This window comes from Cyclopterus lumpus, chromosome 3, assembly GCF_009769545.1.
Source record: "Cyclopterus lumpus isolate fCycLum1 chromosome 3, fCycLum1.pri, whole genome shotgun sequence".
In the NCBI taxonomy this organism is placed as follows: Eukaryota; Metazoa; Chordata; class Actinopteri; order Perciformes; family Cyclopteridae; genus Cyclopterus; species Cyclopterus lumpus.
Window position 1 is genome coordinate 6,568,674 of NC_046968.1, and position 22,524 is coordinate 6,591,197.

General features: G+C 43.1%; 1 protein-coding gene across 1 annotated transcript; it reads right to left on the minus strand.

Moving 5' to 3' along the window:
• Positions 1-1,239: 1,239 nt before the first annotated feature.
• slc7a10a (solute carrier family 7 member 10a) lies at positions 1,240-20,994 on the minus strand. The gene is made up of 11 exons (XM_034527992.1): positions 20,806-20,994; positions 16,580-16,784; positions 15,214-15,365; positions 6,564-6,689; positions 5,823-5,976; positions 5,022-5,145; positions 4,491-4,594; positions 4,277-4,373; positions 3,996-4,145; positions 2,989-3,166; positions 1,240-2,897 (listed from the first exon to the last, which is right to left on the minus strand). Exons 1-11 carry the CDS (start codon positions 20,909-20,911, stop codon positions 2,797-2,799), a joined length of 1,497 nt encoding a protein of 498 aa, XP_034383883.1. The 5' UTR covers positions 20,912-20,994; the 3' UTR covers positions 1,240-2,796.
• Between the last annotated feature and the right edge of the window lie 1,530 nt (positions 20,995-22,524).

Consider the following 22,524-nt stretch of genomic DNA (forward strand, 5'->3'; position numbering starts at 1 on the left):
ATCTGCTGTTATTCTAATTCAAATCCGTTGACTCATTCCTAGCTTCACATATGTTGTGCTCTTTTTCCTCCCATTGCACCTTGTTATTTAAGGTCAAAGCCCGTCTGTCCTCATTTAACTTAAAGTGAATTACACATCAGCAGAATGTATGTCCTTACTTGCTTTGTGATGTGTTTTAAAAAAATTATTTAAAAAAAGCCTTTTTCCCTTTGCTGTTGTAAATATCATGGACAGTTTCATGGTCCACTGTTATGTTTTCCATGTTTGAAGAGATTAGATGTGTGTGTGTGTGTGTGTGTGTGTGTGTGTGGATACAGCTTTATGACATGACATGTGATTGGTACAACCGACCGCTCTGGAGTTAAAGTGCACTACTACTGCATCAGGAATCTCTGGGATTATTATGGCAGAGGGACGATTTGCTGTTCTATCGTTCCGGTGTATTTACCTGTTTTTTAAGTGGTAATCTTGAAAAGGCCACACTCATTGCTTCATACTGCAGCCAACCAATCACAGAGACTGGTGTTGTAACCTTTCAACCGGTTGGTTAAGGTTAAACCGCTGGGCAGAAGCCAAGTCCCTCTGTTGCCTTTACTCACCCTAATGTATACTATCAAACCTTTTCCATTAACCCCGATACTTTTCAATGAGTTAACGCACGGGTAAATACGCTGGATCGAGACCTGAAAAGCAAAGTGCTACTGAACCAGGTTGTCTGATAACGGCATACCCTCTCCCTGCTGTTTTGATTTTTAAGCTTCTGGTCTGAAGTCATCGTGTATTCTGTGTTTGTATGAAAGCATTCCTCTTATTTTAAGAACTATATTTGTATATTTTGTGCTGAAAGAGAAATGCCATCATGACGTTGTGGCGGTTGCTGATCCAAACCCTATTCGGCCTTTTGCTGATCACTCATTGTTTTCCTGTGCCTGCAATTAATAAACGTCAAGCTCTTTATCATTTAATTCATTATTTCAGTCAGAAATAAATGCAACATTGTTTTCTTTTTGACCAAATAACACTACTGCCAGTACTACTACCACCATAATACTGATACTGTTTATGGCAGGCTATTTATTCACAATATGCATTCACAATATTGGTCTGTGTTAGCAAGTCGACATATTATTATATTATCGTCGACCATTTTTGACCTGATGACGACGCTTGATGAGGGATGCTATTGAGGCCACAGCACCTGCTTGGTATATATAAATCTTTAAACAAAAAAAAAGAAATGCATCTTAGAAGTTGCTAAATTTAATAAGTCATTACATTGTTATAACAAAACACAGAGGCGCACCAAACAATTGTACAGTATGTAAATGTATCACGACATGTCTGAGGAATGTGATCTTTGAAGGAGTCCCCCATTTGTAACAGTTTGTTTTATTCTTTACACAGTATTTACAGAACTGAGCTGGCAGCGCCTGCACGTGGCAGACAGACGCTGCTGACTGAAGTCTCTTGTTGGAGTTGATGCAGCGGGACAATTCCCGGCATCGGCTGGCCTGGAAAAAGGGCCGAATGTTCTATTCCAGTTGCAACCTGCTGGTTAAAAAAAACAAAAAGGCCACCGGCCCGAACCTTCATGTGCTCTGTTGTATGCGCAACGTAGACAGCTGAGAGACAAGTGCTATGAGAGGTTACTTAAATGCATGTAAACACCAATATCACCAGAAGCACAGGACATTAGCATATTGTGTTAGGGTAGTGGTACCACAACTCCAAGGACAATAATAGTTTCTATTTTCTAAATTAGTCTTTTGGCTGTGTTATAGTATGTCAGTATCTTCCGAGTCCTCGGGGGTCAATTCAACTATATTATGTCGACAGTACCGTAGCAAGACATCTACAACACGTCGGTGGACCTGGGGTCAGTTCTCCACTGCCAGCCACCCATAGATCTGTCAATATGGATGTGGAGACGTGTGTCCTGGTGGGTCAAGCACCTTGAGAGAGTTCACAGTGGCATTCCTAAAGATGGGAACACTTCCAAAAGCAGAACAGCGATGCAACTTATTCCTTTCCGAGAGCCATCCGTCCCGCTGGCGGCCACAAACGTCCCGTGTGCTGTACATATTGCTGGGAATGATGAGTGTCATGTCGGTAATCTCTAATCATAACCTGAAGACACCCATAGTAGCGCTCATGAGAATGTAGTGTTATAGTGTAAAAAGGAAAAGGAGAGAACGTAAAGTAAAAAGATACGAGATACAGACAGAGAAATATTCATCTACAGTTGACGAACTATAAACATTGTGTGAATAATTAGTGAAACAGAGCGGAAGGTAGCAGCAGTAATAGAGAAGTATTGCTAAGTGCAGAAACTGCTTGCATATGTAAGATATTACATAATCCAAATACCCGCACAAACCAGTCCACTGTACCAACACATACCGTTTCATAAGGCACATTAGCTCAAGGAGTTAAAGTCATAAAATAAGCATAGATTGGCAGTGAAGCAGAAGATGGCAGACGGAGGTTCTTTGAGTGAGCACAAAGGAGAAGATGAGATCATCGGCATCAACCAGCAAGTACAAACATATTTCGGAGCTCCAGGGTTTAACGTGCTACTGTCCTATGTGTAACCCTCCTCCTCTTGTATACTGGAGCTTCATCGTGGCCCCGTTCAGGCTGCACCTGTGCAAGAACATTGACAACAACTTTCTCTTCACCATCCACAAACCGACCAATGTTAAAACGATGTAACGCAAAAAAAAAAAAAAAAGAGAACGAAAAAGAAGGAAGACCAGGTGTTGATGTAAAAAGGGAATTCCTGGTTGACTGTATTGCTCAGTCAGTTGCTTTGGAGGCAGTGAGAGGTTCAGTCTCTGAAAGGTCTTGCTGAGGAAACACCACATAACACACCTTCTGGCCAATGTATGTGACTCGCTCTGCAACGCAAAGGACAACAAGGGGAGTGTTATTATCAGGGACCCACTGCTGGCATATCTATGAATATTAAAATCTCACAGCCCGACTCACCGACTAGCTGGTAGACACATTTGGGTTTGTCCTTCCAATGAACGCCCACAAAGTATACGGGGACTCCAGTCAGCATGATGACCATCCCCAGGCCACACACCACCGGTTCAGAGTACAGACTGAAGCCCAGCAGCACAGCCCAGAATATCAAGTAGGTGATGGGGATCAACATGCTCACCTGCACAAGACACAATATATTTTTGTATATATATATATATATATATATATATATATATATATATATATATATATATTTTGCCACTTATTTTTTCCATTTGAAACCAAAATACATCCAAGAAAGGAGCTTGGCTAATACTATTATTACAAACATTTTCACAATATTATTGACAATCGGATATATGTTTAATACTGAAAACCAGTGCATGCGTTCTCTATCACACGTCATATCATTTACCTATCCAACACCAGGGGGCGCCAGAATACGATACATGTGCATGACCAACCTTAAATGACAAACTAGTCCTGAGGTACTTGCTTCAGAAGCCCTTCAAGACGTTACAGTATAGTGGAGTTTTTTTCCTCTAAGAAAATGTAAATTCAGTAATAATTAATATTTGGTCCAAGCCAAACAGTCCTGTATGTATCTGAATTATTGACTGCACATCTGGAAGATATGGGAAGAGACTACACACACTTTGTCACTTCTTTTGTGTTTGTGTGACCCCAATTGTTGTTAATAACAATTCCTAAGAGGCTTATTTTTATCTCACTATGTAGCTACACAATGTATCTTATATTGCTAATCCCACTCTTGGGTTTGGATTTTTTCAAAGAAAACATATATGTACGTATTCAAAATGAAAAATGATAGGGTGAAAAGCTGAACAGTAGCTCAGGGATCCCTGGTAGTGGATTTGAAGTAAACCGAGCGCTCCGACATGGTAATAACATGGTAATAACATTCTGTTATGTCTTCAGCAGGGCCATGCGGTGAAATAAGCCAAGTTAATTTGAGTTCCCGCAGCCGGTCTGTGGTCTTTCTGTACCTTGATGGGTCTGACCAGGTTGGGTCTTTTCTTGCGGAGGTAGAGGAGGCCAGCAATGGTTACGCCGTAGGACAAATAGTTGATAAAGGACACGTAGTTGATCAGGTTGTGTGTCTCTCCGATGCACAGGATGACTATGGTGGCAAGGCACTGTGGGAGGTGGAGGTACGGTCAAAGGTCAAATACATATTCAACGATAAAAAGAAAAAAAGATATCAATTTAAAAACACAGTTTGTGCAAAGCGGGACAACGTAGGCAACACTGTGAGCGCGGCACTCACGCAGACCAGCAGGGCCGGGATAGGGGTGCAGTTCTTTAGGTGGATCATAGCCAGCAGATGAGGCAAGTGACCCTCTCTGGCTCCCGAGAAACACAATCTGCAGAGAGACAGACAGATGATGCGCATGTGTGTGTGTGTGTGTGTGTGTGTGTACATTCGTACATTGAATGTAGGGACGGCATGGCGTGTGCAAAGCGAGGAGTGTGTGTTCTACCTTGAGGAGGTGAACAGGTACCCGTTGATCCCTCCGAAGGTGGACAGCGCCACGGAGATCGGCATCACCCAGGAAAACATCCCCAGCAGCTTTTCCCCGAATGTCTGGAACAACACAATAACGGATGGGTCCGATTATTGACTTTTAATTGAGTGATCGACTTAGTGATTCAGTCAGTCAGTCCCCGACAGTCATGTCCATATACCAGACTGTGGCTTTGTCTCTTGAGGTCATTTAAAAAAAATTTAAACGATAGCTTAATCTTTTAATACTCTAGGACACGGCTTGTAATTCAAGTCAGTCAAAGGAAAGTAGTCACATACAGAAATCATGATCAATGTTACCCAGTTTTCCCTGTGGGATCATGAAAAAACCGTTTAATCTTATTGACTAACTGATTGGTGGGTCGAGGTCTGTCTCGTGCTACGATTCTCAGCTTCAGCAGACGTCCAGTTTCCAGACAACTGAGACTCTTGTTCAAGCGGCCTGTGACCGGCTATGAGCTCCTGCACCACGCATGCATTCACTCACCACGGCCACGGCGTTGGAGGCCAGCAGCTCCTCCGGGGTCATGGAGGAGAAGTAGGCGATGTTGGTCAGAGTGTAGACGAGGGTCACCAGTGGGATGGAAATGTAGATGGCACGGGGCAGGTTCCTGATAAACAGTAATGATACAAGTAATGGCGATAGTACGGAAGTTGGTGTTGTTTAAAGGAGCTTTAACGAGACTGAATCAATGCTATCGCCCTGGACTGAGGGACTGAGCAGAGTGACATAAATAACATACACTACCGTTCAGAAGTTTGGGGTCACCCAGACAATTTCGTGTTTTCCATGAAAACTCAGACTTTTATTTATCAAATGAGTTGCATAATGAATAGAAAATATAGTCAAGACATTGACAAGGTTAGCAATAATGATTTTTATTTGAAATATTAATTTTCTTCTTCAAACTTTGCTTTCATCAAAGAATGCTCCATTTGCAGCCATTTTATAGCTTCTCTCACTAGCATAACTGTTTTCAGCTGCGCTAACATAAATACACAAGTGTGTTCAAATCATCCATTCGTCTTCTAAGAACACAACGTACCATTAGAACACTGGAGTGATAGTTGTGGAAATGGGCCTCTATACACCTATGTAGATATTTCATTAAAAAACAGACGTTTCCACCTAGAATAGTCATTTGCCACATTAACAATGTATAGAGTGTATTTCTGATTAATTTAATGTTGAAAACAGTGCTTTTCTTTGAAAAATAAGGACATTTCTAAGTGACCCCAAACTTTTGAACGGTAGTGTATAATAATAATAATGATATGTGTGGCGTACTTGCGTGGCTCCACGACCTCCTCTGTGACGTAGTTGAGGAAGTTCCAGCCGCTGTAGGCGAAGGAGGCCTGTAGGAAGGCCAGCGCTATCTGCCCCACTGAGGGCTCCTGACTGAACTCAAAGGCCACACTGGGCCGAAGGGCGTCATAGTGACCTGGAGAGGTTGGGGAGAAACTGTGAAAAGATCCTATACAACATCACCTATAAAGTATTACTCCACAATGTATTTCGAAACAATGCAACACTTTTTAGTTCACTTGTTTCATTTATTTCTTACAATATAACACTTTTATTTGTCACTCTTGCTTTTTACTTTAATAACTGTACACGTTTTGTCTATTTATGTCCACCAGGGGTCAGTAGTGTCAACACAATCTGCTGTGACAGAATTTACAGTCTGGCAGTGGTTTTCCTCCCGAATTAGCTCATTAGAAACAAACAGAGGTGTTGAAAGGTTTTTTCGACATTTTTAACATGAAATCTACATTAATCTCTGAACTTTTTTACATTTTTATAGTTCATAGGTTTTATTTTTTTTGTGAGCAATTATCCACATTATGGAAGTGCAGGACTTTGTCATGATCCTGTTCTGTTGCTGAACATGTAGGTGGTCTATTTAATGTAATAGTCTCTGTTCTTTCACATGTGTTTTCTTTGCTTTTCAGTATTTGTTATTTCAACAAGTTTCCTAATGGAGATAATTAACCACAGAAATCCTGTTAAAGGCATGTGTGTGTTTACCTCGACAGATCTGGATGAGTCCGACCACTATGATGAGTACCAGAGCGAGCAGCTTTCCTACAGTGAAAACATCCTGGATCCTCGTCGCCCAGCGCACACTGGAGCAGTTCACCCAGGTCAGGAATACTGTGGAAACACACACACACGCACACACGCACGCACGCACACACACACGCACACACACGCACACACACACACACACACACACTTACTGTAATTGAAAAGAGTCATGTTTCTGACAGGCTTATGCCTGATGAATGAATGCAGGTCTTTCACAGTTCTGTATGAGTACCGCCTCCATTAATAGGAGGGAAAGCATGATGCACTTTTATGAAATAATAATCCCCTTAAAGGAAAAGCAGCACATTCACCAGCTGGAAGTGTGGACTACATGTATTCTGCTGCATCTGTCATATTTATGTTGAACGCTTTAAGGTCTGTACGTTTTTACGCACAACTTTTCTCTCGTTGTCAGCACAAATAAAGTGCACATCTTTCCTGACAAAACAGACAGAAGTCCTACATCCTGTGTGTGTGTGTGTGTGTGTGTGTGTGTGTGTGTGTGTGTGTGTGTGTGTGTGTGTGTGTGTGTGTGTGTGTGTGTGTCTGTGTGCCACCATAACAAGGCCACATTTATAGTGATCCAATACAAGCAAGTGCAAGGGGCTTTCCAGTAGCCCTTAAACTCAGTGCAGCCTTAAGTGAGAGGTAAACCCAGATAGCGAGGTGTGAATCGGGCTGCCAGCACAGAGTAAGAAAGAAACGGAGATACTTTTGTGCAGTTTTTCTTTTTTTTCAATTCTAAGATGGGCAATCCTTTACACATCACACCACGCATCCCCGTCTGAAAAGCAACACACTATTACTGCAATTCGGTCAGCCAGCTCACATGTAATCGACTATTTTGTAAACGTCCAATATGTACAGCATTAATTACATCCAGCTCAGCGGAGTGCTGGGTGGGGTGCGGCATGTGAGGTATGTGTGGCCGTTACCAAAAGCGTTTGGGTATGAACGCAGCATTAGAGGAGCATGTCAAGTGGACTCGAGACGGGCCGTGTGCACTGGCTTCACTTCATGTATGCCGTGTGTACGCTGCTGCGTGCTTTATGGGGCTGGGACGTTAGGAGCGAACCCCTTTCAGACTTCCGACATGGCTGAGGTCCAAATGAAATAATGTGGCTTTAACATAAAGTGTCGAGCACGATGACAGATAAACATAGAGTCTATTGGACCTGGCGGTGTCTGATGCCTGGTGAACCACGTTGGCCCTGCTGATGCGCCCCGGCCCCCCTCCTCTCTACCTCCTTCTGTTTCATGGATTGGAGTTCCATTCATACATTGTCATATTCATGTAATGTGTTTATGTAACTCTGTAACGCTGTTCATTCTGTACACATGACATCTATTGCATCTGTCCATCCGGGGAGAGGGATCCTCCTCTGTTGCTCTCCTGAAGGTTTCTTCCCTTTTTTCCCTGTGAAAGGTTATTTTTGGGGAGTTTTTCCTGATTCGATGTGAGGTCCTGGGACAGGGATGTCGTATGTGTACAGATTGTAAAGTCCTCTGAGGATAATTTGTAATTTGTGATATTGGGCTATACAAAATAAACTGAATTGAAATTAATTCTTAAGAACACTGTGATGCATTTGTCTTTTGATTATCATTCTGTCGTACACAAAGGAAATCGGCTGAATAAATAATGAAATACTGTGTAGAGGAGATTGTGTCAACTCAGTCTAACAAAATGTTTTTTTTATTGCGGTTTCGGGCTGTGCAACATTATCCAAACACACGGCTTTCTAAATGGAGCATAATTCAATCTGAACAATTCTACAACCATTATAAAGGATTTAAAAGTATGAAACCAGATCCTGATTTCAAAGTGGCGTGTGTGTGTTTGCCTGTATGTGTTCGTAGGGAGGTGTATCACATGAAAGTGATGTATGCATATTTGTATAATTGGCAAAGCCCCACACCTCAGCCTTCATGCTTGCTGACCACCGCTCGTGTCTCACGTGCACTCAGATTAGTGCGGCACGTCAAATCGTGAGCTCGAGACTGTGAAGCGGTTCAGGCGACAGGATGCGAGAACGATCGCACGGATCTCTCTGTGTCTCGTCTTTTGTCTTGTTTCCTCTCCCGTCTTTATATAGTCTCCATATTTCTCAATTTCTCCCCTGACCCTCGTTTTTACACTCAAACACACTCACAGAAGTATGTGTGTGTGTGTGTGTGTGTGTGTGTGTGTGTGTGTGTGTGTGCATATATGGGTGGACTGTGTTATCGACCATGTCATCCATCACTGGGGCAAGGACTCCCTCCCACCACAGAAATCTGAAGAAACTGCTTCCGTTGGAGCGCGCACACACACACTCACACACACACACACACACACACACACACACACACACACACACACACACACACACACACGTGTGCATTTTTGGCAGGAGGTATCGGTGGCACTGGGCAGAGCTTTCTCTCCCCTACAACACCGCGGTGTTTTATAGTCAGTCACCCTAGGGGTGTTGCATGCATTTCCGTTCCTGTGTTCCCGTGAAGCCCCCCGACCCCTCCTCCTCCCCCCACTTCCTTCTATGTTAACCCTGACAGGAAGGAGGTGCCAGCAGGCTTTGAATGCGACCACGCAGGTAAATCTGTGTCCTGCCATCACAGCCCCCATTGAAGGCGGCCTCAGCACTGGAATACTAAACTAATTACTGCTTTTACTCTTAATGGATTCTGAACCCAACTTCATGAACGATTTTTCAGGGGGCTTTTACCTCCGGAACGCCTCCTGTCGGTCCAGGATCTGGTCACAGGAGTCACTGAAGTGGCAATAATCATGCAGTCCTGTCCATCCACAGCAAGGTAACTCACTCCAGACTCCAGTAAATCGACAGGATGAAAGACATGCTGACAACTGACATCGTACAGTCAGTGATGAAGTGTACGGGCAGACAAAAGGAAGGCTGCACCAAGCCCTCACTGTCGAGTTGTCTTCATTAACTCCCATTCAGACTTAACGGTGCAAGATACGGGATTGTGAGCATTTTTGATTGACTCTCAGCGGCTCTCAACATGGCGACAGCAAGCCGGTGCGTCGTTATGAAACCCACTTCTGTTCTTGGTAAGAACCTCCACGCGGAGCTGGTTGAGGCAGAGACGGTTGGTTAACATTCGGTATTGTCCTTGAGGAGTTCAGGTCAGGATAGACCACTGGTCAGGGCGTAGGACCTGAACAAATCAGGTTACCAATCCCCATATTTGTGTGGACAAAGCAAGGAGAAGCTGAGATTACAACACGCAGAGCGACTTCATTTATTACTCCGCTTTATCTTTACATAGTTGAGTTGTTTTCTGCTGTATTAACGTTAAATGCAGCTCCGTTCTAAACTCTCTTGTCCAACAGAGACCTGGCCAATAAGACGACGCACGGTGTGTTACAGATGGACACGGCCACAACACGCTAGCTCGTTATGTTTCCATTGACTTTGTCGTTTTGTTTTGTTTTGTTTTTTTATTCAAGATCTGTCTCATGGATTTTGGTTTTGTAATGCAAATAACAGAGACTTTTAAATGAATAAATAAATCACCTAAATCACTTACATTGCCATTAAGCTGTCTTTAGGAATAAAAATCATCTTGAAAATGATAAAGAAATACAAACTTGGATGGATGGCCAGGGAATCTGTGGAAACATTACAGTGAAGTCTATTTTGAACCTTTGCATGTGATCTGTGCTTATAGTTGTATCGTTCTGTATGGAGGGCTGGAAATAATCCAGTGGGACTGTAAAAGGGATTACGCTTGTGGAAGTTCAGTTTTTGACCCATTGAAGGTCAAAGCTTATTATATTATATATTATTATTTTATTTGATCTAACCCCATCTCTCAAGAACGCTTCAAGGGAATTTCTTTCAATGTTGCCTCAAAGGTCCACTTTCACTGAATATTGATCTGATAAAAAGTCACTGTGACCTCACAGAACATGTTTTGGGCCATAATTCAAGAATTCTGATGCTAATTTGGACAATATCACACAAATGCGTGATAAAATGATGAAATGAGGACCTTTGGACAGACATGAATGTGCATGCACGGTGAGGTGGTAATTCTCGTTCGGTAACTATTTTCTTTCATTTAAATAAAATGGAAGCTCAGTAGAATAATGGCTTGATTTCTTCGGGTTGTTTTGTGGAATATGTTGAAGTCATCCATCAAACTCAGTGGGAAAGATTCAACCTCTGATACAACAACCCTACTCCCACTGCTGCACCACCACACCGATGTGGCACACAAGTGGTGACTCAACTGGCTCCCTGCTGCAGTGGAATGGACAACAGTCACAGCTGTTTCTCCTCAGTAAAACTAAGGCTTTGTGTCCCTGATTCAAAAGAAAAACATGATCACATTTAGAGTGATTGTTGGGTATGATGTTACATAAATGAATGGCATTCTATTGTTTGTTACTGGTACTAACTGGTAGTTAAAGATGAAGTTTGACAGTTAAAGTTAAAGACCCATGTTTGACAATAAAGTGCCGTTATAGGGTAATGGGAGTACTGGGCGCATGACTATGACGCTGTGGGCTGTCCAGTGCTCCTATTATTAAAAGAACACTACCAACCCACAACTGGATCTGTCACGAAGAAAAGTTCAGTGGACATGACGGGGGCCTCGACAAGACTCAGCAGTGCAGAACAACATGTATTCTGGGTAATCTCACTGAGGGCTTCAGACAAACCACCAAACGCTGAACAAATGTGAACATTTTGTCCCCGACAAGCCAGGACAAGTTTAACTTTTAACTTGTTCTTTCCTCACGTGTCGTTCAGCTGTCTTGCAAATTCCCTTTTGGGCAGATTGTGAGCGAACAGACAGGTTTTTGCTTCTGGGGTTCAATTTATGTGACTGATTTTTGGAATCAGAATATGCCTCGAAGTGCATTCACGATTTACAAACACTACTGCAGAGTGACTGACTCTAAGCAAAGTTGTGTATGCCAAAGGCTAAATAAAGGCTGTAGGTGGCTCAAAGTTTGTTTACACCACCGGTTTTAGAGGAGTGACATGTCTGCAGTTGGTGTTTGAAGATGATGGAGTTCTACTGAATAGAATTATCAAACCGTACACCTTCACTCTTTCTATCATCCAAGGGTTCAAGGGGGAAATCTGAATCTCCATCTGTTATCAGGATGCTGTGGAAGCAATTTTGGACATTTCGCCCCGCTGATAAAATTTCACTCACACTGATTGAAGCTCATATAGCTGCTGATCACAGATCCAATCTCACTGTAGGTCTGAAGTGGGATGCTGTGGACCAGAGAGGAGGACGGAGGCGGTACCAAGCAGCCAATAGGAACATCAAACATCCAACCGGAATGTCAGCTGGCCAATGGGATTCCCCATCATCATTCCATGGTGCTCCGTGACAGGAGCATCACGGTAACCACTGGGAAACAATGCACAATGGCGTAGACACACCCTCTCATTAGCGGCGTCCACAAAGACTGGCACCATTATAAAGTCTGACACTGATACAGACACACACACAGAAAAATGTCCCACACTCAAGAGAACAACACGACAAAGTGGGCCCCTGGCCTAACTAGGCACTGGTTGTCACATTCTGTCGCCAAAAATAGTGGTGGTGGACCAGCGTGCTCTGTAAATGCAAACCTCAGGCACATGCACGCGCTCTCGGGCACAGATCCCCAGCCCTCTGCTGTCCATCCCCCCGTTTCTGCATCCAGTTCAGACGAGACCAAACTGGCTGGACTGCCTACCAGATACATGCACAGCCTGCGGTCTATTTAAATACAGAACGCTGTACTGTACAATATTTCAAGGAAAGGCGCTAGTCAAATTAAAGGCTTGAAATAGATCAGAAGGTATCATGAAATGTGTCAATGACAGCCGTCAGCACACTGTGAACTATCACAGTATCATAATATCTTCAAGGCATGAGATGAAAGTAGCTGGATTTGGTTTAAGATTGTTTTAGCCGTAGAAGTTTTGTGGCTTTTCCCTCGTTTTACATTTAGCCGCTCCCTCCCAACACGTTGGTCGGATTTGTCTGAACGGGGACCTGTTCTGCTTTGTCCTTGCTCTCATTAGTTTCCACAGCACTTTTTAAGATCTGCAATCATTCAATGCTCAATCAATATTTCCTTAATCGATTTTAAGTGTACTCAGTTTTTTTATTTAAACCTTTTTTTAACCAGGTGAGTCCCATCGAGATTCAAAATCTCTTTTTCGAGGGCGACCTGGTTGCTAGGAAAGGAAGGTTGATCTAGGAAAGGAAGTTTGCTCTGATATTTCCCTCACTGGAGTCACTCTGGGTCATACAGTCATGTGACCTGAATATCTAAAGCAGTGGTAACCAACCTTTTTAAGCCCAATATACCTGACCTCTGCCTTGGTGACAGGCAAGATCTACCTATTGAGGTGTTGAGAGAAAAACACTGTAGGTCTGACCTTGAGGCTTTTTATTTGGCCTCATTGTAATTGAATGAAATCAAACACGTTGGTCCAGCTTTCAAATTGATGTGACCAAGAACACACTAAATGACTTAATTTCAGTGCAACATAAAAAGTCAATTATTTGTTAACCGCATACAATATGAAGAAGAAAAAACACATTTGCCAACTGAAGCTACAACACAACACTGACAACATGCTCAGTTAGTTATTAATGTAAGTTCAGCTCTGTGTCCCATCACAATGCCATCAGAAGTCATGTGACTCCAGTCTGTGAGCTGTCTGTGACTGAACACTGTCTGTGAGTGCCTTGTAGTTGGGCTCATCAGCACAGACAGCCAGTCTGAGGCAGTCTGTGAGCCGGCTCCTGGATTTTGATTTGGTGATTTTCTGAACTCCACTTATGCAGTTTTCGGGACAAATTTGTCATTCATGAAAGTGTTTCTCATCTGGGCTTCGTTCTGAACTGAGCTTTTGTTTTGAAGGGCAACAGCAGAAAAGCCGATCTCACGGAGGTAGGACCTGGCGAGTCGCCAAGAATCTTGGTCGTCGCGCATGCGCAGGCGTAACCTGTTAACATCGTAACGTAAACATTTACACAAAGGTACAGGCATATTGCCATGTATTTATTAATGACTTAGTTTTATGTCCGTGTGCTTTGTATTTTTGTAATATGTGAAGTTCTCAATAAAGGTCTTTCTGCATGTCCCACTGCGCCCCACCTGTAGCACCACGGAGGACTACGGTCCCCTCATCCGGGAGCGTAGCTGAGAACCCATTTACAGGTGTTCATGAATCAGGCGATCAGAGATCTTTTCTGACGTTGATCTTCTGAAGTCTGCAAGAAAACATTTCAGAAGACTCTTCAGAAAATGTTCGAGAATGAGGAACAATGTGTTTCTGAATTAATTTTGATTTTATTTTGGAGAGCGACAGGGAACGTCTCCGAAATCGACCGGTCGATCGCGATCGACGGGTTGGCGACCACTGCGCTAGAGGAACAGAAGGTCTGAAGTGTGATACGGTGTGTAATGTGTGCCTAAGTAGAGAATAAAGTCACTTGAATTTTTATTTTAAAATAATATTCTGCAAAATACCTGAATATCGTGGAATTTGACAAAATAAGGACGTACTTTCTGAAAATCAGGCTTTTCCCATTATAAGCGTTTTCCCCCCTCCAATGAATCACCACCGTAACATGGTAGAGGGGTTTGAGTGCCTCAGTGACCCTGAAGGTCTTGGCTAGCGTCTCTGACCGGGCCTCGGGACATCGATTTACCAGTCTATCTATGTTGGGACTCTCACCTGCGTTCATAAGCTTTGGTGACCGAATGAACGAGATCGCAGATGCAAGTGGCTTAAAATTAGCTTTCTTTGTGGGGTCCTTTGCATTGAAAGGGGCCAGCTGAAGTGGTTCACGCATCTGATCGGGATGCCTCTTGGAAGTCTCTTTTGCGAGATATTCCGGGCATGTTCAACTGGTTAGAGGTCCCGAGGTATAACCAAAACATACTGGAGGGATTATATATCTCATCTGGCCCGGAAACGCCTCGGCTCGTGTAGTTCACACAACACAACTTTAGTCCGGATTCGTTGATTGTTGTCTTCCCAACAAAATCCCTAGATAAGAGGCACATTGGCGTTTGCTTGGCTCTTGCTATTCAATGACAAAAGCCGATAGGCACGCAATCACCGAGCAGGATAAATATCTTCCCTTGTGGGAAGCTACAGCCAAAAAAGCAACGTATTTCATGGGGCCTATGTGTCAACCTTGTTTGTTGTGCCTCTCCCCATCACAGATGGTACACAATAGCGATCTCACCTTCACCCACTTAATGAAAGCTTGTACAGTTGCTGTTTTAATGCTGCATTCCAGTGGAAGGTCAGACATTCCCAGCTGCAATGTTGTATTGCACTTCATGTATTGCAATGGCACAGTTCACAAATATAAAGACATATGTACGTAAGTGTGTTCTGAAGAATTAAACGTGTCATTGTTGCATATGGTTTATAATGAGTGAGGAAAAAGACCTGCACTGATCTGCAGATGATCTCTGAGATGTATAGTTTGGATACTTCATGGCAAAGAGCCAAAAATAGACTAAACAGAAGAACTAATGGATCATAACTAAAACGCATTGTTTTTTTTAATGTTTGTAACTCACAGATACAGATGGTAGCGAGGAGTCTGGTGGCGACGTACGGCGGCAGGCAGTCCTGGAAGGCCGGCTGCAAGACGTAATTGGAGAAAGTGAGCGCGATGACGGCCAGCGTGGTTGGATACATGATGAGGACGGCACTCCATAACAACAGGAAACTACGGGATAAGGAGACAAAACACACAGGATGTTGTGTGTGAGAGTAACACTGTGGGGAATACTGTTTTTGGACAGGCGAGGAGCTCTCGCCGCTCTCTTTCAGTTCCATGCTGACTTCACAGTCCCACTTATACCTCAGAGCTGCCCCGCACAACCATAGTTTCCTGCTGTTGGTCTTTGTATAGCTCCACTGGAGCAGTTGGGGTTGCGTGACTTGCACAATGGCATCTTGACACCAGTTATAAGAGACTGGTGCTCAGATAGTGAAAAAAGCACCACACGGCGGATGGAAATTGTTGCTGACACTAGAATACAGTATGTCTGATCTTACTGGACTTTAATTATTTTATTTTATTTGAACTTTAATGCACATGCAAATGAATGAGCCATATAGGACTAAACTAGTGCGTCCCCAGGCATTCACAGTGCATGTTCGACAGCAGTCTTACAGTGCTGCTCTATGATCAGCTGACAAGTCACAAGACTTTCCGGGCGTATTAGTCCCAGGCAGGCCTCTTGTCTACAGGCTGTTAAGTATAATCCATACCAAGTGAGTACAATCTAACCCTCAGTTCTATTAATTCAATTCAATTCAATTCAGTTTATTTTGTATAGCCCAATATCACAAATTACAAATTTGCCTCAGAGGGCTTTACAATCTGTACACATACGACATCCCTGTCCCAGGACCTCACATCGGATCAGGAAAAACTCCCCAAAAATAACCTTTCACAGGGAAAAATGGGAAGAAACCTTCAGGAGAGCAACAGAGGAGGATCCCTCTCCCCGGATGGACAGATGAAAACAAACCAAAAGGTACATAGCAGTGTGTATATACACCACACACTGTTATCCCTCCACTGTGGGCGCAGTGCAGTTGCTCGGTGGGGGGGTCTGAGATTCACTCAGCTGTGGTTGTCACAAGCGGCCCCTACCCGTTCAGAGTGGTGAGTGAGGAGTCACTCGGCTGTCAATAGCAGTCACCGCAACAGCAAGAGGTCCTTGAGGTCCTTGAGGTCCTTGAGGTCCTTGAGCATGCTGCCATAACTCAAAATATTACATTGGCTGCTGCAGAATGTGAGATTAGCTGTGGACAGACCTCGAGATGCACACTCACTCACTCACTCACAGACGCACTAATACATGTGACCAATGGCATGATTTTCCTGGTAGAGATAAACAAAGGGTAACTGGACACAACAACAGTACTTACCCCACTAGCCCTCCAAAGATTTCTGTCACATATGAATAGTCTCCTCCAGATTTTGGGATGGTGACCCCAAGTTCAGCGTAGCACATGGACCCGAGGGCACAGATCCCCCCTCCACAAACCCAGACGATGAGTGACAGCCCCACGGAGCCTGCATGCTCCAATACGCCTTTGGGTGAGATGAATATCCCAGAACCAATAATGTTACCTTTGAAGAAAAACACAGATTAAGAGGGTTATTTGCCCTTCCCTATACAAATATTTAACTAGAAAGTAGTCAGAGAGCATTGTAACCATTTATGTATAAGATAATTAGGACAACATTATTTGATACGCTGGAAATGTCTTTTTTATGGTAATTTATAATAATTGTATGCTACCAAGGAGAGTGCACCCTGTGGCCCTTTAGTTAATCTAGAGTAACATACAGAATACATTATTCCCCCTTTGACCTTTCGATCGGTTGAAGGGTAGAGAAGGTAGAAGTTGATTTGCGTCAGCATGTGTCATTGTTGTCCCGTGGTGATGCGGAACCACACGGCAGCGCTACATAAGACATTGCAGGCTGCATGCATTAAATATTCAGTGGGATGTCAACAGAGTCAAAAGAAATAAATAATAGCGATAAAACACAGACTTTCTCAGTTTTTGATCAGACTTTATGAGAAGAAAAAGGAAATAGCGGGGGAGAGCCCCTTCCAGGTTGTATTAGGGTAATTGGGCGAACCCCAAAATAGTGACAATAATATTTCTTTTAATAATTTTAGATTTAACACAAGTCTTTACTTCTATGAACAGATGCACCGTACCAAGCTGAAATGAATCTTGATTTTGATGATCATCAGAAATCGGTAGTTGCAGAGCCAAGCCAAGCTGTGTATGTCCAACACACTAATAATGCTAATAGTAGAAGAATATAATGACACCACCATAGTTATATCTGGCTCATTGAGGCTCCTGGCTCAGCTACCCCCCCAAACAGAGATTTCCTGGTGGCTCAGTTGGCCAAAGCACACATAATAAGCAACTATGTCATGAGTTCAAATCCAGCATGGCACTCATGTGTCATCACCCCTACAAAAAAAGAAAAACTAGCAGAAACCAACAGCTGTCTAAACAAAACCATGTTTTTCTCCTCTTTGGAGAACTTCGAGAACAAAAGGGCTCTTCGAAGAAAATAAAAATATGACTCTGTCCACTGTAAACATTGTTGCTGTTTAAAACCCAGTGAGGCAGCTTCCCCTGTTGGAGCAGCGCTGAATGCAGAAGGAGCGAGGAGGTCCAAACAGTGCATTTATCACTGTCACATTTGATTGTGGAGGCCGTGCTGGGATGCAGAGCGGTTGCATAACGCCTACGTTGTGTTTGTTATGTCATAAAGCTTGGCATCGCGGCTGAGAGCATGAATCACAGTCCTGCTGACCTTCTCAGCCTCCCTCCACTGAAGCTGGGAAATGGTCTCAAATTAACTGCTCAGATCAATCACCATTTTATTCAATTTGTGACCACGAGTGAAGCAACACACCACCACGCTCTTCTGTCAACCCTTAAACTAGTATGTTTAAGGGTCTGTCAACCCTTAAACATACTAGTCAGATCTATCTGACTAGTATGTACACGCAGAAAGAGATACTACAGGATGAGGTGGTTTATGGAGTGGAGCTGGGGCTGGTGAAATGTGGGAGCGTAAGTAATTGGATACATTTGATTTGACTGTCCAGCCCTTAAAACGTAAGCAGCAGCGGTAGTGATTGCACACAGCGAGGCAGCAGCCAATGATCCACCTGACTAGAGCGGGGCGGTAGATATGTGAGTAGGCTGGATCTGGTGGGTAGTAGCATGACTCAAGTTGTATGTGCGCGATAGCTGCACACAGGCCTCACTCCATCTGTGCGCCACACAGAAAAGACTTGGCAACTGGTTAGTGCCAACCTGAGTGATTTGAGCACTGATTTCACACAATAGCAACGTTAAAGTAGACCAAGTCCGTAACCCTCGGAGCTCACTGATGCACTGTAAAGCAGGGTTTACCAAACTTCTTCTCTGGGGACCCGATTCACGATATGTACGCTCCTGACCATTTTTATTGCCATTTCTGCATCACTTTTAATTATCTTGGAGAGGTAAACCAGCTATTTTGAAGTAGTATACGTGTAAAAAGACAGCAACAACTCAACTTGATTTATTGCACGTGTGGTGGAAACATACAGTATACTTTCTATTACACATAAATGCCTTTAAATAGCCTAGTTCACAGGATATGTCATTCTTTTTAATTTGTCTCATGAGATAAACGATATGCATTAAGGCGGGGTTAACAGCCTCTCCTTGTATTTCTCTCTTCAGTAAAAAAAAAACAAACAGATATTACACTAGCCTGTCATATTAGATTCAATGTTAGCGAGAATAATCAGAATAATATGACCATCCAGACTCCCTCATGTGGCTCAAAAGTGTTGTAAACTATAGAATATATATATATATATATATATATATATATACATAATATAATAATATATAATAGTTTGGCGACCCTAATAAAATCTCCTGCGACCAGTCTTTGGGAATAACTTATTTTACGCAGTCAGCCTTTTGGTTGTACTTTGAACATGTACGGATTTGTACAGCGGCTACTTGCCGAATGAATAAATAACCAGGCAGGGTCAAGAATAAGCCTTAACTGGAACTGTATCAACCTCTATCAAAGCACAATAGATGTGACCTTGTTTATGAAGATAAGCTATTATAGGCTTTTTGAATGTCACATTGCTTTCTATTCCTCCTTTCACCGAGATCTCAGTCTGTTTTGTTATGTGCCCTAATGACAACTGCCCTTGTTATTCTCTATTTATTACTTTTTCTGGCAGGTATTTTCGCATTTATCTCCATATATCAAACATTGTAGAAAGAAGAAAAAAAAACTTCTGTGGAAATCACCGGCCAACGGGCTCTGATTATTTCAACATCTGTCTTCAACTTTTAGCCACCTTGGTTTGTTTCAACATCCCTTTTACTTGGAGGGGGCCGCCTACTCGTGGAGGAGGACCTTCTCATTTGGAGAGCAGACGTACAGGCGGAGTTATGGAAGTCATGGCAGTACTGTATGTTTCCCCCGGCACATTCCTCATCCTCCCCCTCGACATGTTGCTTCACTCTTTCATGACCAGACAGAATGTAAAGCCTCCCTACTCTAAAACATGCAAGTTAGCGATCCGTAGTGTACAACACAAAAAAGGGAGTTAGTGTACACATCTCCAACAAGTCAAATTCTCGCACAAAAATAACTCCATGACCTCATGACGACATTCATGTCATGCCATTAAGTAAATTGCCGTGTCCTCCCCCTGCCTCCATAAATGTAGAGGCTGGACTCTGATGATCAGTTGGTGCTTGGGGAACCCTCTGCATGACTGTCACATTATCACAGCACATAACCTGTTGACTTTCCTGCTGCAGATGGGGTCGTTTATACTGTATCACTCTATCACTGTTCTGCAACCTGCATCATCATTTAGGAAACCGTTTGCAACAAAGCAACTTCCTCTTTTAATACTCTCAATGTGTATAATGCCAACGTACTGTGCTGCAGCACGAGCACATTTGAACAAGGCTACGAGCCGGTGATCTAAGGATGAGTACAAGGAACAACACTGATGCCTTGCTTCACCCCCGGCGTCAATCTACAGTGGGGGCCGTGGAACCCACAACCCCCCATGGCAGAGTAATGCTCCACAACATCTGTAATGTTCCACAAAACCATACATCTATATGGAGGCTGTGCTTTGTCTGCATGGCTTTCAAGTTCAACAGGAGGAAAGTTCAGCCACGTAGGCATGTCCATATTCAGATGATCACGACTGACGCAACAGTTTCCACACAAAACCCAGGTGGACCGACACATCGGAGGCGGACCGCCCGCGCGTAAAAGCGACTCTTTCCGTGCGTATTTCGGCGGTTTGTGCCAAAGTCAGACTGCGAAGCCGTGTCTGAATGTTACGGGCGAGTTCCCTTATCCCCCTGCAGTGTACTTACAGTAGTTCGGGAACAACGGACCCCACTCCGTGACCGTATCCTATTGTGTGCCATATGCCATTGTAACGTGTACATCACAGCAACAACTGCACAGCGCGTGCACGTCACGGTAGTTATTCCGCGAGCCGGACGTTTCTACTTGGAGCCGAATTCACTCTCCACGAACATTTAAGACGCACACTGGCGCACACACTCACCGATGATGATAGCGCAAGCGCTCAAAAGTCCAATTTCTTTTTTCAGAGTGACTCTGTCGCCATTGGAGGACTTTTTATCCTTCTTCTTTTTCTCTTTGTCCCCCATCTCCTTGGCCTTGCAAGTTTGCTGCCTGCCCGCCTCAGTCCGGTCCAGATACTGTAAACTGAACCAAGCTCCGCTCCCCGGGCTGCCCTTATAATTTACTACTGATGAATCGTAGGACACGCGCATGCGCACGACTCGCCACTGAAATCAGCACCTAGACTCAGGTAGTCTGATGTAAAAGTGGGATTACGAGATTTTGATAAACATGATTATAAATGAATAAAAAGATAGTCAAACTGTTTAGGGAAACTGTAAACTTCAAATAAGATGAATGAAAAAAGGCACTACATACACAGCTACAGGGAACAACTCAGGGTTAAGTGTCTTGCTCAAGGACACATAGACTAGGGCGAGGATTGACCCACCAACCCCCTGATTGAAAGACAGACCTGCTAACCACTGACCCATAGTCGTCATGATCAACACCATCGGCATGTAGCTTTTTAGGTCAACAGAAACTGAAAGAACAGGATGAGAACAGGCTTTTTTTTTGTATCCACAGATGTAATTTGTACATGTCACAGCAGGATAAGAGAATGTGTACATAATGCAAATCATGACAGTAGAGCTCAGCTGCTTTAGGTGCTGGCTCCTATTGCTGGAGGCGTGCCAGCTTCAGTCACTGGTAGGACTGGTTGGGACACAAATGTGTTGCCTATGTGGTTATCCACGGACCTTTTCCCATGGTTAGTCTATGTGTTGTTTGTGTAAAAGTTCTAAAGAAGGCATTTTTACTCTGATCAGATTTCCTGGGTGCCAGCGTACTGTTCATTTGACACTCCACGTAAGCCTACCTGTTAAAACAAGAACGTCGACACCGTCCTTATTTATAGATGGAGTCTCGTGACCTCATGCCTTTATGCATTTTTAAAGTAGATATTTTTTTCTTGTGGTCGCAGGAAAATATAGATGTATATAAGAAATATGAACCAGTTGCCTGGTGGTTTGCACACTGGCCAACTGGGAAGGCTTATGTGCACGCTTACTGTAAATTAACTGTGTTTCTTCTGACAAGTCTGCGTAGAAAACGGTTTATTATAAAAAGACAGTTTTGTTTTGTGTGTTGTCAAAGTTTAAATGTGGTGAGTAATGAAAACCATATTTTATTGTCATATTATATATACATATTACATGTATGAAATTTGTCCTCTGCATTAAACCCATCCTTAATTATTAAGGAGCAATGGGCTGTGAAGCTCAAGGACACTTCGACATGCAACTAATGGGGTAAGCGGGGTTCGAACCGGGTACCTGGTACGGGACGACCACTCATCCCCGTGAGCTACAGCCAAAAAAACAAACAAGCTAGTTCAACTTAAAATATTGGCTGCTTTAAAATATAATTAATACTAATTAATTAATTAATTAAAATGTAATTAATACTGGCTGCCTTAAAATATTGAGTTAGACAAGCTAAGAAACTTAAATTGTCTGAACTTCAATTAGAGTTAATTACACTAAGAATAGTTGGGCAGACAAAGGGAAAGCTAAAAAATAGTCCTATCAACTTTTAATTTTAATTTTAATCAACACGTTTTTTAGTACTACCAACAATACATTTTAAGTTGTACAAACCTAAATCAGAGTTGAGACAACAAAGAAGGACTACTAAT

Coding starts and splice junctions, on each gene's coding strand:
- slc7a10a (XM_034527992.1), bottom strand. CDS start 20,911: ATGGGGGACAAAGAGAAAAAGAAGAAGGATAAAAAGTCCTCCAATGGC. Junction 4,374..4,490: donor TACCTGTTCACCTCCTCAAG/GTAGAACACACA, acceptor GTCTCTCTGCAG/ATTGTGTTTCTCGGGAGCCA. Junction 3,167..3,995: donor ACCTGGTCAGACCCATCAAG/GTACAGAAAGAC, acceptor TGTCTTGTGCAG/GTGAGCATGTTGATCCCCAT.